Source organism: Pipistrellus kuhlii, unplaced genomic scaffold (genome assembly GCF_014108245.1).
Source record: "Pipistrellus kuhlii isolate mPipKuh1 unplaced genomic scaffold, mPipKuh1.p scaffold_m20_p_9, whole genome shotgun sequence".
NCBI classification, from domain to species: Eukaryota; Metazoa; Chordata; class Mammalia; order Chiroptera; family Vespertilionidae; genus Pipistrellus; species Pipistrellus kuhlii.
The window spans coordinates 63,333,309-63,348,289 of record NW_023425595.1 but is presented as its reverse complement, the minus strand read 5'-3'; the positions used below and the strand labels follow the sequence as shown (position 1 = coordinate 63,348,289).

Here is a 14,981-nt window from a genome sequence, read left to right as displayed (position 1 = left end):
TCTCCCTTCCCTTTCCTCTCTAAAAATCAATCAAAACATTTTTTTTTTTTAAAGTGGGATTGCTGGTAGTTTGAATTTTAATTTTTTGAGGAACTTCATACTGTTTTCCATAGTTACAGTTCCATTTTGCATTCCCACCAACAGTGTGTGGGTCCTAATTTCTCTACTTCCTCACCAACATCTGTTGTCTTTGTTTGGTTGGTTTTTTTAACAGCCATTGTAACAGGTATAAAGTGATCTCACTGTGGTTTTGACTTGTATTTCCCTGATGATTAACGACATTGATTATCTTTTTACATATCTATTGGTCATTTGAAAGTCTTCTTTGGAGAAATGTCTATTCAGGTCCTTAATCCATTTTATAATCAAACTAGAGGCCTTGTGCATGAAATTCATGCATAAGGGGTGTGTGTGTGTGTGTGTGTGTGTGTGTGTGTGTGTCCCTCAGCCCAGACTGCACCCTCTTCAATCTGGGACATCCCTCTCACAATCCAGGACTGTTGGCTCCCAACCACTTGCCTGCCTTCCTTTCTGATTGTCCCTAACTGCTCCTGCCTGCCAGTCTGATCACCCCCTAACCACTCCCCAGCCAGCTTGATTGATGCCTAACTGCTCCTCTGCTGGCCCAATTGCCCCTAACTGTCCTCCCTGCAGGCCTGGGTCCCCCGAACTGTCCTCCCCTGCAGGCCTGATCACCTCCAACTGCCCTCCCTTGCAGGTCTGGTCCCTCCCAACTGCCCTCTCCTGTAGGCCTGGTCCCCCCCCCCCCCAACTGTCCTCTCCTATAGTCCTGGTCCCCCCAACTGCCCTCCCCTGCAGTCCTGGTCCCCCCAACTACCCTCCCCTATAGTCCTGGTCCCCCCAATTGCCTTCCCCTGCTGCCCTGATTGCCCACAACTGCCCTCCCCTGCCGGCCAACTTGTGGCAGCCATCTTGTGTCCACATGGGAGTGGCCATCTTTGACCACATGGAGGCGGACATCTTGTGTGTGTTGGAGTGATGGTCAATTTGCATATTACCTTTTCATTATATAGGATTATTAGTTTTTTTGCTATTGAGTTGCTGGAGTTCCTTACACATATATTTTGGAAATATGGTTTATAATTGTTTCCTCCCATTTTGTAAGTTCCTTTTCATTCTGTTGATTGATTAGACTCGTTTCTGATTTATGTTTCAATTCCCTCTTATATTTCTTTAAAAATATTAAATATGCTTACTTTACATTCTCCTTTTAAAAAAAAACACACAAAAAAACATATTTTTATTGATTTCAGAGAGGAAGGAAGAGGGAGAGAGAAACACCAATGATGAGAGAGAATGATTGACTGGTTGCCTCCTGCATGCCCCCTACTGGGGATCAAGCCCACAACCAGGGCATGTGTGTGCCTTTGACTGGAATAGAACCTGGGACCCTTCAGTCCACAGGCCAATGCTCTATCAATTGAGCCAAACCAGTTAGGACATATTCTCCTTTTAATAATTCCTAATTATTAAAAGATCAGCTATCTGTCGTTATGTCTGTTGGCTCTCAGGCATAGTGCCTTGTTCCCATTTGTGCTCTATGATTTATTTTTATTCTAATGTCTTGTTCACTAAAACTTTACCTGTGGTCATTCTCTGACACTTGGATTAAGAATTCACTCCTTTAACAAAATTTTACATTTACATTTACATTTACATTTACATTTACATTTACATTTACAGTGAGAGCACTACCATCCCAGAACAATTTCAAACAAATTCAACTTGGGGATTGGGAGACCATGTGGGTGATTTGAATTCAATCCTGAGCCCATATGATGGCCAACTTATGGTTATAATCCTCAAAGGCAGAATGACTTTCCTTTTTCTTCTCTATTCCACTCAGAGTCAAGGCCAACTACTTTTTTATCTGACATTTTTAGCTGTTTTGCAGTAGGAAGATTTTTAATAATGATCATTAAGTCCAAATACCTTTTATAGCATTAACAAAATAAGATGTTGGTTAGGCATCATGTAAAAAGAATGAGCTATTTTTATTACTGAAACACTAATATTCAAGCAAATAATAGGTAGTTGGTGAAATTCATTTACTGGATGCAAATAAGAGCAGTGAGTCCCACACTGGGAATAAGTTCCTGTCAGTTAAGATCGAGAGGAAGAGGTAAATCATTATGATCCTATCTATATCTTGGGACCCAAAATAATGTCTACTAAATCCTCCCAAAGAGAAGACTAGTTAGATATATATTAACAGAATTAAAATTAATAATATGAAGTTATAGTATTTATGAAACTCAGGAGGGAAAAAGTGATCATTAGAATTATTCCCCTTCCAACAGTTTGTTTCAAACAAGTGGTCACATTTGAAATATAATATTAGAAACTAGAAGGAAAAGTGCTATTTTTAAACACTGCTAATACTATCAGAAAAATAATCTATGCTTCATTGGGTTTCCTCATAGCACTTTTAAAAACAAAGCTTTTATACTCACTTGTAAAAGTAAAGTTCACAGATACAGCTCACAAAAGCCAGAAGACATCGTAAAAAGTAAAAGACAAGAATCTGAAAGAAATCCAGGGGAAAAAAACAACACACCAGATCACAGATACAAGTCAGCAAAACTCTTAACCATGATACCACTTTCATTTGTTATTAATAACACTATAAATTTATATAATCCTTATAAAAAGCAATAGGTATCAAAAACCATGAAAATTTTCATATTCCCTATTCAGTATATCTAATTCTATGATTCCAGCTCACAGAAGTAACTATGTAAGTAAATATGGGATGGTGATTCTATTCATGAAAATATTAATTGCAGCACTATTAATTCAGAAAAAAACACCTTTTTAAAAACTACAAAACATCCAATTATAGGGAAATGGTTAAATAAATTTAGGGAAATGGTTAAATAAATTATGCTGTATCTATTTCATGGACAAGTATGCAGATGATAAAATTTCTGGCTACAAAAAAAGTGAAAAATTTGTTTATAAAGCTTATTCATTTATCAAGCATTTCTAAAATACAATTGTATAGATGTAGATATGAACAAAACCAACTCCATTTCTGCATCCCAGATTTCACTTCATGTTAAATTTTCATACTGTGGCCTTTGAGAAACTTCACTATGTTTAGCAAGCATATCAAAGCTTTCTAGTTGATGATTATCTGTGGTCCTTAAAATGTAGTCATAAATAGCCCTAGCCAGTTTGGCTCAGTGGATAGAGCCTCGGCCCATGGACTGAAGGGTCCCAGGTTCAATTCCGTTTAAGGGCATGTGTCTCTCTCACATCGATGTTTCTCTCTCTGTGTCTCTCCCTCTCTGTTCCACTCTCTGTAAAAATCAATGGAAAAATATCCTTGGATGAGGACCTAAGTAACAACATGAGGGTTAAGTTTGCTGGATTTTCTTTTTTTGTCTTTCATATTCCAAACTTGGAAACTAGAAATGCCAATGGGCAGAGACAAAATAACACCAATGAGTACCTGCTCTATCTAGCCAAAAACCCAAGAAAGAGATAACCTAGCAAGACAGACAACTTTTAGACAATAACCACTCTACTCCAGCCAAACACCCCAGACAGAAAAAAATGTAGCTCCACTCTCACTGATGCAACCAAAGGTCCAGTAGAAAGCCAGGACTTTTATCCTTGCCAGTGGATAAATGAACTCTCTCTTCCACCGCAGTGTCAGTAAAGTTCCCCTGGAGAGCCCGTTCCTCTCCCCCAAACTAGCAGTACAGTCATTGCTACTTACTGATGCATATACAGTCTGAAAGATTCAATGTTAGGCGATTTCGTCCTTGTACAAACATCATAGACTATATTTACACAAACATAGATGGGTCCTAGTAGCACTTGCTGCTCCTAGGCTATGTATGGTACTGTACAAAACATGAGATTAAATCAAGCACAAGAGAAAATGATGTACTCAAGTGAACACTGGATGTATGAGGCTGCTGCCAACGTTAGATGGCATAATACTTTACTTTTTTTTTTTTAACTTTTTAAAATAAGTAATAAAGAGCCACAAACACATGAGGAATGAGTTGCATCCATTGTTGAACTACAGTGTCATTATGCAGTGCACCTAGCCTGCCCACTAGGGTATTATCAGTGGAGACTAGTGGGGAACCTAGACTTCTACTCTCACGTGCAGTAACAAGTGGAGTGTATCAAAAGAAGCCAGCTAAAACAAAGGCTTAATTGCGACCCAGAGGAGCAGAGCAGTGCAGCAGAAGCATGCGGGGCCCATGAATAACATGCAGTCTCATAATAGAATACCCAAAATATCCAAGTTTTAACTGAAAATTACTTGTTAACTAGTAAGATTTCAAACTCAATGAAAAAAGAACACAAAACATCACAATAAATAAATATCAAAAGAAAAAGAGAGATGTTAGAATTCCCTAAGTATTAAAGGAACCATTGTAACATTGAAAAAGAAATAAAAGAATCTATAAACAAGTGGAAGAATATATTGTGTTAATGGATTGGTAGAATCAATATCATTAAAATGTCCATATTACTCAAGGCAATCTATAGATTCAATGCATTTGTGTTAAAATACCAACAGCATATTTCACAGATCTAGAAAAAATACTCCAAAAATATATATGGAACCAAAAAAAAACCCAAAAAAACACACAAAACCCTGAATAGCTGCAGTGGCTGTGTAGTACATCTTGAAATCTGGTATTGTGATTCCTCCAACTTTGTTTTTCTTTCTCAAGATTGCTGCAGCTATTCAGGGTTTTGTTTTTGTTTTTTTGTGTTTTTTTTATTCAGGGCAGGGCTGAAAAAATACTAAAAAAAAGAAAAATACAGCTAAAAACTTTCCAGCCCAGCCAGAGTTGAGCATCGACCTAGTAACCCTGAAGGCACGGTTAGATTCCGGTCAGGGCATATGCCTAGATTGTGGGCTTGATCCCCATTATGAGGCATGGAGGAGGCAGCAGATCTTTGACTTTCTCTCATCAATGATGTTTCTATCTTTCTCTCCCTCTCTGTTCCTCTCTGAAATCAATAAAAATATTTTTTAAACAAACTTTCCAAATTTGGCAAAAGACATAAGCCTAAAGATTCAAGAAGCTAAGAAAACTCCAAACAAGACAAACCCAAAAGAAATCCATGCCAAGATGCATCATAGTCATATTTCTGAAAAGTAATCAAGTTTAATTTCTAACTATCCTGCAGCACTCTGTTTAAGTAGGCTCTCCTAATATGCTATCACACTGCATATTGGTACTCTTCAAATTATAATTACTTGTTCAATTACAAGTAGTCTTCCCACTGAGCCATGCTGGCTAGGTTAGTAGTAGTAATTGAAGACTATAGAAAATTTGACTGTTTTATAAAAGGATATAACTTGTAACTTCCTTAAAAATTTTTTAAATAAAAATAATAATTTGGGGTAGTTTTTAAAGTTAACCATTACTACAAAACTTTAATAAAAATAGTAGTTCCCAGTTCCAACTTTTTATGTTCAAATCCCAGTCCCTAGAGGCAACCACTTTCTTAGTTATTCCTTCTGATGGTTTTATTAAACCATAAATTCCATGAGGGTAGGGATTTGGTCATTGTTACATCCGTAGCACTTAATAAAGTGTCTACCAAATAAAAGTTGCTTAATTAATATTTGTTGAACAATGAATGAATAAATAATTCTTCTTCTAGAAAACGTCTCCTCTTAATTACCAAACTATTTTGTCCTTTTCTCATCTCTTGATCAGTTGTGACTGCTTCCAGGTTGGCCTGCCCTTACCTTATTAGTTTGTAGAATTCTTGCATGAAATGCAGCTGGCCAGGCATGAAGCAACAGGTAAGCATAGGAGCGAATGGCATAAACTGGGGAATATTCCCAAGTCTGAAACCCCTTCCCATAGATGAGGTAGTGTGTCTGAAAAAAAGGATGAAGATGAAGATTTTAAGCAAAAATATTGATGAAACAACGGTATACAAAAATGTTGAAATTCTCAAGATTTGCAACTAATGGATAAGAATCAAAATGACACAATATTAAGAAATATTAGGACATTATAAATTCTACAAGATTATTGTTTGGTCAGCTTTAAAAGCTTGAATTTTATCTGCTACTTATTAAAAACAACAACAACAACAACTCTAAATCTGCCTAACCAGGGTGACTCAAGTGATTGAGCATCAACCTATGAACCAGGAGGTCACAGGTTTGATTCCCAATTCGGGCACATGCCCTGTTTGGGTGCTGGGTTCCCCTTAGGAGGCCTGCAGAAGGCAGCCAATCAATGATCCTTTCTCATCATTGATGTTTCTCTCTCCCTCTCCTTTCCTCTCTGAAATCAATAAATAGGTATTTGAAAAAATAGTCACTACTACTAAGTCATCAACTTAGAATACGAAAGTGCAAATAAAGTTATTTTACTACTAGTAACACGTGTATATAGTATTTATATCTTGATTAGTAACAAGGTCCCAAGCAGTGAAATCAAGAACCAGAAAGTAACCTACTGGTTCCCAGTAGTTGAATGTTTCATCACAGTCTGAGATGTTGCTCAGAAGAGCAGCACATAGCCTTGCTGAGAGCAAACACTTGAAAGCAGTAGATCCTTCCGGTGCCCAAACTTGTCCAGCTTTGTTCCCAGATAACCTTCTCAGAAGCAAAAAAAAAAAAAAAAAAAAAAAAAAAAAAAAAAAGTATGTGTCAGTAAGTACCTGCTAACTAGGACTAAAATTAGACCAAAAAAAGACAAGACGGGCGAGGGACATTAAAGCTGCGGGAGCCGCTGAAGTCTTCACCAATAAACGTGGGCAGTGAGATGTTTGGAGTAGATCAACCTAAATCATTCCTTCCACTTCCGGTTTTGCACGTGTAAACTAAGCTAATCCGTATCGTTTTTGACATGTAAGACACTCCATTTACCCCAAGCTAACTAACCACTCACTTGAAGCCCACAACGCTCTCACCCTGTGTCTTTCTTTTCTTAACAAGGTCATTGCTGTCCATGGCTTAATTCATCTGATCATTTATTCCCATGTGCAGAGGCCTAACATGGGCAACGCACTGTGACCTCTTCCAATTCCGTCTGTTGACAGCTCCTTGGTGCAGCCCCAGCTTGCAGCTCCCGGCCTCGGAGGGAGGTGGGTGCTGAGCTGGAGGCTGCGGGGCCTTCGCATTACAGGGCCGGGGCTTCGGCGAGACCCCAGAAAGGAACCCTCTCCGCGCCTGCCAGCTCACCCACCCACAGGACGCCAGCCCACGCCGGGCCCGCACCCCAGGCTGCCTCACAGCCACGCGGACCCAGGTGGAGGTCTAGGACGGGGTGGAGACCGAACGCGGACCCGCCCGAGAAGAGCAAAGGGACCTGGGTGCAGAGGCGGCCGGACCCTCGGGGCGACAAGCCCCCCGCGCCGCCGCCGGCCACGCCCCCGCCCCGCACCTACTCGGCCCGCGGCTCCGCGCCGCCCGCCTCGCGGCCGCACAGCAGCTCCCGCAGCTTGTCCGCGGCCGAGGCCGGGTCCCCGCCGCCGCTGCCGCCGCCCCTGGGGCGCTGCCGGGCCCCGCGGCTGGCCATGGCCCGCCCGGCTGAGAAGGTAGAAGCCGACGGACACCCTACGGAGAGGGCGAGCGCCCGGGCACCGCTCTGGCTGGCAGACGGTGTCCGCCGAGGGACAAAAGACGTTGACATGCGCAGACAACGCTCAATTTCGGCGTTTTGGGACCAGTGGGGGCGAATCCTAGAGCGGAAAAGAAACAGAGCCGCAGTAGACTGCTTTCACCGTCACAGCGATCCCTTCCACATGCTTGTAACGCTGGGCATTCCTCCCTGCCTCTAACTCCCGCCTCCGTCACTTTTCAGCCCTCTCCACTCGCCCACAAAAACCATTCTTCAGAAACACACGCCCCCCCCCCTTTTTTTTTAAATAGAAAGCTTTCTGCAAGGTGGGTACGCGGAGATACTCAGTTAAAAATCATAGCACAGCTGCCTACCAAAGGGGAGGCCCTTAAAAAGTCACTGACAACTTGCCCTCTCTGTACTTTGGTAAGAATGGTCAGGACAGCCTGGGCTAATAGTAGAAAACAGAATGAGAAAAAAGTGGGGGGCAGAGGCGGGCTGGAGGGGGTTAATGAGGGGGGGGGGAGCATATGTAATACAACAATAAAGATTTAAAAAATTAATATACCTAAAAAGACCCTTCCCCATCCCATCGCCCCCCCCCCCAAAAAAAAAACCCTCAAGAAATTCTATGTGGCAAATTCAACCATACACCAGTGCTGTCATTGCTACTGTTACTGGTCTCAGACTGCCTCTCGCTGTGTCCAATAACGAAGGCAGGGTTGAATCATATTAGGCGTTTATTGAGAAGGCTAGCCAACCAAGAAGACAGGGCTCTTACAAGCATTCAAATCCTGTCTTACAGCAAGGTGCAGGGGATGATTATAAAGGGGGAGGCGAAGGAGCTAGGGTGAGGCTGGGAACAGAATGGAGTTGGTAGCCCTGGAGGCCTGGAGGTGCCGCTATTGTCCTTGGTTATCAGGTGATGAGATGATGTTTTGACTCCTGGTGGATTGGTCTGACCATGATAATTGGTTCAGCTTGCTGGATTCACAGCTGAGTCAGCTTCACACAGGCCTTGAAAAGGAAACTTAAGAAAAACTTAAGCCCCTTTTCACATATGAGAAACTTAACCTCCTATTCACATAAATATGTGTTCTAAGGTTTAAAATAATATGATTATTTCTCAGATTAAAGTGCTCTATCAAGTTATAAGTCCCCCTTATCACTACTACAGCGTTATGGTAAGCATTTTACCCTTTTTAAATTTAATACTCATGACCATTCTTACCAAAGTACAGAGAGGGCAAGTTGTCAGTGACTTTTTAAGGGCCTCCCCTTTTTAATACTCATACTGATAACCCTTGTTTTATTGAGAAGGAATCGGTGGCCTGTTAGGGTCACCAAGAAAGGCAAGAGGCCAAAAGTTGTAAAGATTTATAAACTAAGTAGCAGCCTGGTGCATGAAATTCATGCACGGGTAGCATCCCTAGGCCTGGCTGGAGATCAGGGTCAATCAGGGCCTTCCTTCCTCTGGCTTCCTTCCTCTGGGGCCTTCCTTTGTTCCTCGCCGCCCCCTGGTGGTCAGCGCACATCATAACGAGTTTGGTCAAACTCATATTAGCCTTTTATTAGATAGAATTAGGTCATTTGGAGACCCATATGGGCTGAGCTCCAAAATGGCACTGGCACCCAGGGATGGGGAGTCAGAGGTTTGAAAGTACGTTAAGTGGGCTTTTTCGGTAGTGAACTCTCTGGGCAGTCTGGATCCTGGGAAAGTCCAGAGGGGAAAGACAGTAGCCTTAACAAGTGGAATGTGGGGGCGGGGGACAAGATGTCCACCGAACAGATGGACTTGTTCTGACCCTGGTCCCAGAACAGATAGAAGCAGCGTCTGAGTCGCTCAGGGAATATTGATTGGCAGCTAAGGGGCAGCGGAACTCTCAAGGAAGGTAAGGAAGGGTCCGCTGGACAGGATTTCCTGACCAAGCAGCCAGCACTCCGGTGGCGGAAACCTCTCCCGGAGCTACGGGCTCAGAAGGAAGGCTGTGCCATCTTACCAGGAAAGGAGGATCTTCTCTGAGGCCTGGAAAACCCACAGTAGAGGAGACCATCGAGCAGCTGTGACGCCCCAATTGGCGCAAACACGTGGATTCAAGGGAGTTCTTCGATCACCCACGGAAAGGTCAGAGTTTGCAGGGATAGCGTGAGGGTTCTGGGTCCCCGCTGCGCTGGCAGCGACTGTAGCTGCTGCACGCCCGAGCGGCCCCCGAGCCGAACTGCGCTGGGGCTGCAGCGAGAATCCTGCCCGGCGAGATCCAGTGCTGGGCTTGGCGTAATCTTCCCCAGAAGGGGGACTTTTTTAAAACGCCAAGGGACAGGGGACAGATTGTTAAGAATGGGGGCTGTCCCACCAAGGGCGGAACATCTGGACACCTCGGCGCCTGATCCCCTTCACCCCCTTGCTTCTGAATACTAGGGAAGGACTGCCCAGTTGGGCATATCCGGGCAGATTGCAAGGGGAAATTGCCTTCCTGAAAATGGGGAATCAGAGACAGAAGAGATAGTCTGGGAGCCAGCAGGCGCTCTGGCAGCTAGAGCCATAGAGAAAGAAGGCCAGAGCAGCCAAAAAGACTGGGAGGTCAAACCAGAAACACTGCCACCTAGGGGCTGAATTACAAACTGCTTTTTTTTTTTTTTCTTTTTTTCTTTTAATTAATCAAAAATAAATGGACACAAATAACTGAGGTGCAGTGGAACGCTGGGAACTGCAAGACTGTCTGATCCGAGAATCAGGCGTGCCAAATACAATAATAGAGGAAGTGAATGACCACTACTGGACATTTTAATGCTAATTTTACTATTCTTTATTTTATTTTCATTTTTTACTTTTTTTACTTAAGAAACGAATTTTTTTCTTTTTTCCTTACTTGATTTTACCTTTTCAATTATTAAATCTTTCTATTTCAATCATCACTATTACTACTGCTATTTTGCATTTTTTGCTCCCTTTTTCTTCTTTTTTTTTCTCCAGTACCATTTTTCTCTCTTGGGACTTTTGGCAGTATTTAAGGAAGACTAGAGTGAATTTCCTCCCTAATGCTCCCATATTGCTGTCCTCATTATTGTAGAAAGCAGAACAGCTGTGCTGACAATGGGCATCATAATCATCATTAATAAGTGTTTATTGAGCATGTTCTTTGTGCTGAGCCACAAGAACATACAGAGGTATAAGGTATCAGCCTAAGAACTTGGCCAACAAGTGGTTCAGGCAACAAGTAGAAAATTTTCAACAGAGAAAAGAGAGTAATCATGATGAGTAGGAAAGCTAGAGAAGCTTCTCTAGGGAAGGAAATAGCTTCTGAGCCAAAGAGTCAAAGAGACAACAGTGTGGTGATTGTGATGATGGGTGGAGGTGGTAGCGGGCACAGAGGAATAAAAGATGATGAGGTGGGGAAATTAAACTGAATTTTAAAAAATAAATTGTCAGCCGAAACCGGTTTAGCTCAGTGATGGAGCGTCGGTCTGTGGACTGAGGGGTCCCGGGTTCGATTCCGGTCAAGGGCATGTACATTGGTTACGGGCACATCCCCGGTGGGGTGGGGGTGGGGGTGCAAGAGGCAGCTGGTCGATGTTTCTCTCTCATCGACGTTTCTAGCTCTCTATCTCTCTCTTCCTTTCTCTCTGTAAAAAATCAATAAAATATACTTTAAAAATAATAAAAAATAATAAAAAATAAATTATCAGTGGAAAAAAATGAAAAAGAAAAAGATTCAAAGGAAAAGTGAGCATTGTAGGTAGACAGAATGGCTTGAAGAAGGTGCTGGGGCTATTATCATTTTTTATTATGGAATCATAAGTCATACAGTTTGGCTGAAGGAAAGACATGGGGCTGGAAAAGATAAGCTACTGCTTGAGTGGGGCATTTGACCTTAACTAAGTTACCTGCGCTTTATTTTTTGAACAATAAGGAATCACCCAAGATTCTTCAGCACGTGAAAGATGCATAAAGCTGTGCTGTGGATAAGATTAAAGTCATCCAGGTATGTAGAATGAACTGTAGGAGAGAGTTACTATAATAGAAACAAAAATAATAGTAAAACAATAATCTATTATGAAAGCTTTTTCAACATGGAAAATCACTATGGAATAATTAGAATTGTGAGCAAGATACAATTAGAATTGTAAACTGTTATTACAATGGCAGAAAACATATGCAATGAGAAAGACTAAGAACTACAACTAAATTATTGGTTTTTGGTTAGGTTGGTAGAGAGTTATGGATAGTTGTGTGTTTTGTTTTGTTTTTATTCCCATCTCTCTATTCCCTTTGGCAACCATCAGCTCTATAATTATGGTTCGGTTTCTATTCTGTCTTGTTTATTCATTTGTTTTGGTGTGTGTTTTTTAGGTTCCACATATGAGTGAAATTATATGGCATTTGACTATATCTGTATGACTTATTTCACTCAGCATAATACCCTCTAGGTCCATCCATGCTGTCACAAATGGCAAGATTTCATTCTTTTTTATTGCTGAATAATATTCCATTTCAGTGGAATATATAATTTTTTCACTAATTTATACACAGTAGCAAATTATGCTTTAGATATATCAAAACAAAAGAAAAACCATTCAAATATGGATGGCTTTGGGGCAGCTAGAGTTATGATATTAAATTTTGGGAAAGTAGTGAAGATTTAATACCCTGTTTTGTAAGCCATGAAAGTGACTGAGCAAGGGCTGAGCAAGAAGACTTGAGCCTTGAGGATCTGCCCAAAAGGGTGCAGAAGAGGAGGAGGAAATGAAGTCCAGGGAAGGGATTGAACATCATTTGCCTGAGAAGAAGGAGGAGTGTTAGGGCTTGTTAAGACAAGGAGACCCGCCGAAGCTGGTTTGGCTCAGTGGTAGAGCGTCAGCCTGCGGACTGAAAGGTCCCAGGTTCGATTCCGGTGAAGGGCATGTACATCGGTTGCAGGCACATCCCCAGTGGGGAGTGTGCAGGAGGCAGCTGGTTGATGTTTCTCTCTCATCGACGTTTCTAGCTCTCTATCCCTCTCTCCTCCTCTCTGTAAAAAATCAATAAAATATATATTAAAAAAAAAGATAAGGAGACCAATGCAAGTTAAAACTTTATAAAGTAGTTGACTTCTGAGAGTTAAAACAAAACAAACAAAAAAATGAAGACTGATAAAAGCCAATGTGTGCAATTTCGTGGACTGATGGAGCTGAAAAAAAATAATAGTAGCTTTATTTTTTAAATATTTCCTCTGTATTGGCACCATGATACATGTATTACATCTTTTGTCTTTCATAGTTCTCATAGCAGTACCTTGTGTTGGGTACCATTATTATATTATCCCATTTTATAAATGAGGAAACTGAGACAGACCATTTAAGATAGAAGGAATCAGAAATTATTTGCACAAATTTCCCCGTTTTATCAGTGTAGTTTAAAGGATTAACAAGGTAAGGTCACATGACTTTTCCAGGGCTGAACCCATGTGCAGAAGAGGGAAGTTACACACCTAAATTTTCCCTTGATGATGGCCAACAAACTTCCTATTGTTACTGAGCCCTGCAGTGGTATTCCTCATATTTACTTTCTCTGTTTCCCAATACTATATAAATTGTCTAAGTGTACAAATTTTGATGGCAATGTCACTCAGTTTTACTTGACAAGAGCTTTCCTATTTCAGTATTAGCAGCATTTGTATAAGATATCATATATATAGCAATGCTGTTTAAGTTTGCTAATGTATCTATCACTACAGGGGGAAATTTTTCCTGGATCAGGGCGTGGTGGATGTTATTCAGGAGAGAGTGAAAGTTGTGATCATTTAGTAGAACATTGATTAAAAGTGTAATGTTATATATACACTAACGGCCTGGTGCACAAAATTCCCCTCATCCCAGCCTGCACCCTCTCTAATCTGACTGCTGGTTTAGGCCCAAAACTGGCAGTCAAACATCCCTCTCACAATCCAGAATCACTACCGTGTTTCCCCAAAAATAAGACATCCTCCGAATATAAGACCTAGCACATGGAAAGATAAGACATCCCCTGAAAATAAGACCTAGCGCAACTTTGGGAGAAAAAAAATTAATATAAGACACTGTCTTATTTTCAGGGAAACAGGGTAGCTTCTAACTGTTCAACTGTCTGCCCGCATGATCACTCCTAACTGCCCCCCTCTCTGCTGGCCTAGTCTCCGCTTACTACTACCCTCCTCACCCGCACCAGCCTAGCCAATCCCATCTGTCCCCCTGACAGTCTGGTCATCCCACTCAGCCTGCTGTTCAGTTGTCCCTCACTAATCCCCTGCCAGCCTTGTCACCCCACACAGCCTGTGTTTGGTCATCCATCTCGTTTCAATCATGATGGTCCCTGGCTTTTTATTTATTAAGATTGTTCAATCCTACAAAAAAAAGGTGTTTAGGTTATAAGTGGCCTAACTGATCTTTGCTTTCAATATTTATGTTAACAGAATATCGGAAGGAGAGACAGTATCTAAAAGGTTTTACCCAGCTTTCAAAAATACCCTGAATACACTCATTAGCATAGGCCAGGTACTATATACTTGTAGGTGGCTAGTAACCAACAAACCCATCATGACTCTACTAAAACCTTGGGCCCTAGAAGTATTACTAGCAAAATTTCATAGTCTAAACTCTCACCAAGGTGGGAAATTTTGTAGATTTATTGTTAGCATAATATGTGACCTGATATGCAAAAATATGGTCATGAACTAAAATTTTCTTTTTTTTTTATAGAGAAGTATTTCTTTTTATTTATTTATTTATTTATTTATTTATTTTTATTAAATTATTATCTGTGTACATATTTTAACATTGCCCCCCCTCCCATACATACCCTCCCTCCCCAGAGTTTTGTGTCCATTGGTTGTACTTATATGCATGTATACAAGTCCTTCAGTTGATCTCTTATCTCCCCCAGATCTCCCTACTCTCCCCGCTGTAATTTTACAGTCTGCTTGTTGCTTTACTGTCTTTATATCTGACTTTTGGTTTGTCAGTTTATAATGTTCTTTAATATCCATAAATGAGTGAGGCCATGTGGTATTTCTCTTTCATTGACTGGCTTATTTCACTCAGCATGATGGTCTCTAGTTCTATCCAGGTTGCTGCAAATGATGAGAATTCCTTCTTTTTTATGGCAGCATAATATTCCATTGTGTAGATGTACCATAGTTTTTGGATCCAATCATCTGCTGACAGGCACCTAGGCTGTTCCAGATTCTAGCTATTGTAGATTGTGCTGCTATGAACATAGGGGTGCATATATCCTTTCTGATTGGTGTTTCTAGTTTCTTGGGATATATTCCTAGGAATGGGATTACTGGGTCAAATGGGAGTTCCATTTTCAGTTTTTTGAGGAAACTCCACACTGTTCTCCACAATGGTTGCACCAGTCTGCATTCCCACCAGCAGTGCACG

General features: G+C 41.3%; 1 protein-coding gene across 4 annotated transcripts in view; it reads right to left on the bottom strand.

Moving 5' to 3' along the window:
- ALG9 (ALG9 alpha-1,2-mannosyltransferase) overlaps positions 1–7,642 on the bottom strand; it is an 80,384-nt gene extending 72,742 nt beyond the window's left edge. Inside the window, exons 1-4 of one of the 4 annotated variants that reach the window (XM_036427729.2) lie at positions 7,411–7,642; positions 6,478–6,616; positions 5,753–5,887; positions 2,475–2,545 (exon numbers count right to left, since the gene is read on the bottom strand). In XM_036427729.2, the coding sequence (XP_036283622.1) occupies positions 2,475–2,545; positions 5,753–5,887; positions 6,478–6,616; positions 7,411–7,541 (476 nt within the window). In that variant the 5' untranslated portion in view covers positions 7,542–7,642. Of the gene's footprint in view, positions 1–2,474; positions 2,546–5,752; positions 5,888–6,477; positions 6,617–6,933; positions 7,072–7,410 lie in introns of those variants that run through there. The other 3 variants (XM_036427725.2, XM_036427730.2, XM_036427731.2) reach the window with 3 other exon arrangements.
- Positions 7,643–14,981: the final 7,339 nt, after the last annotated feature.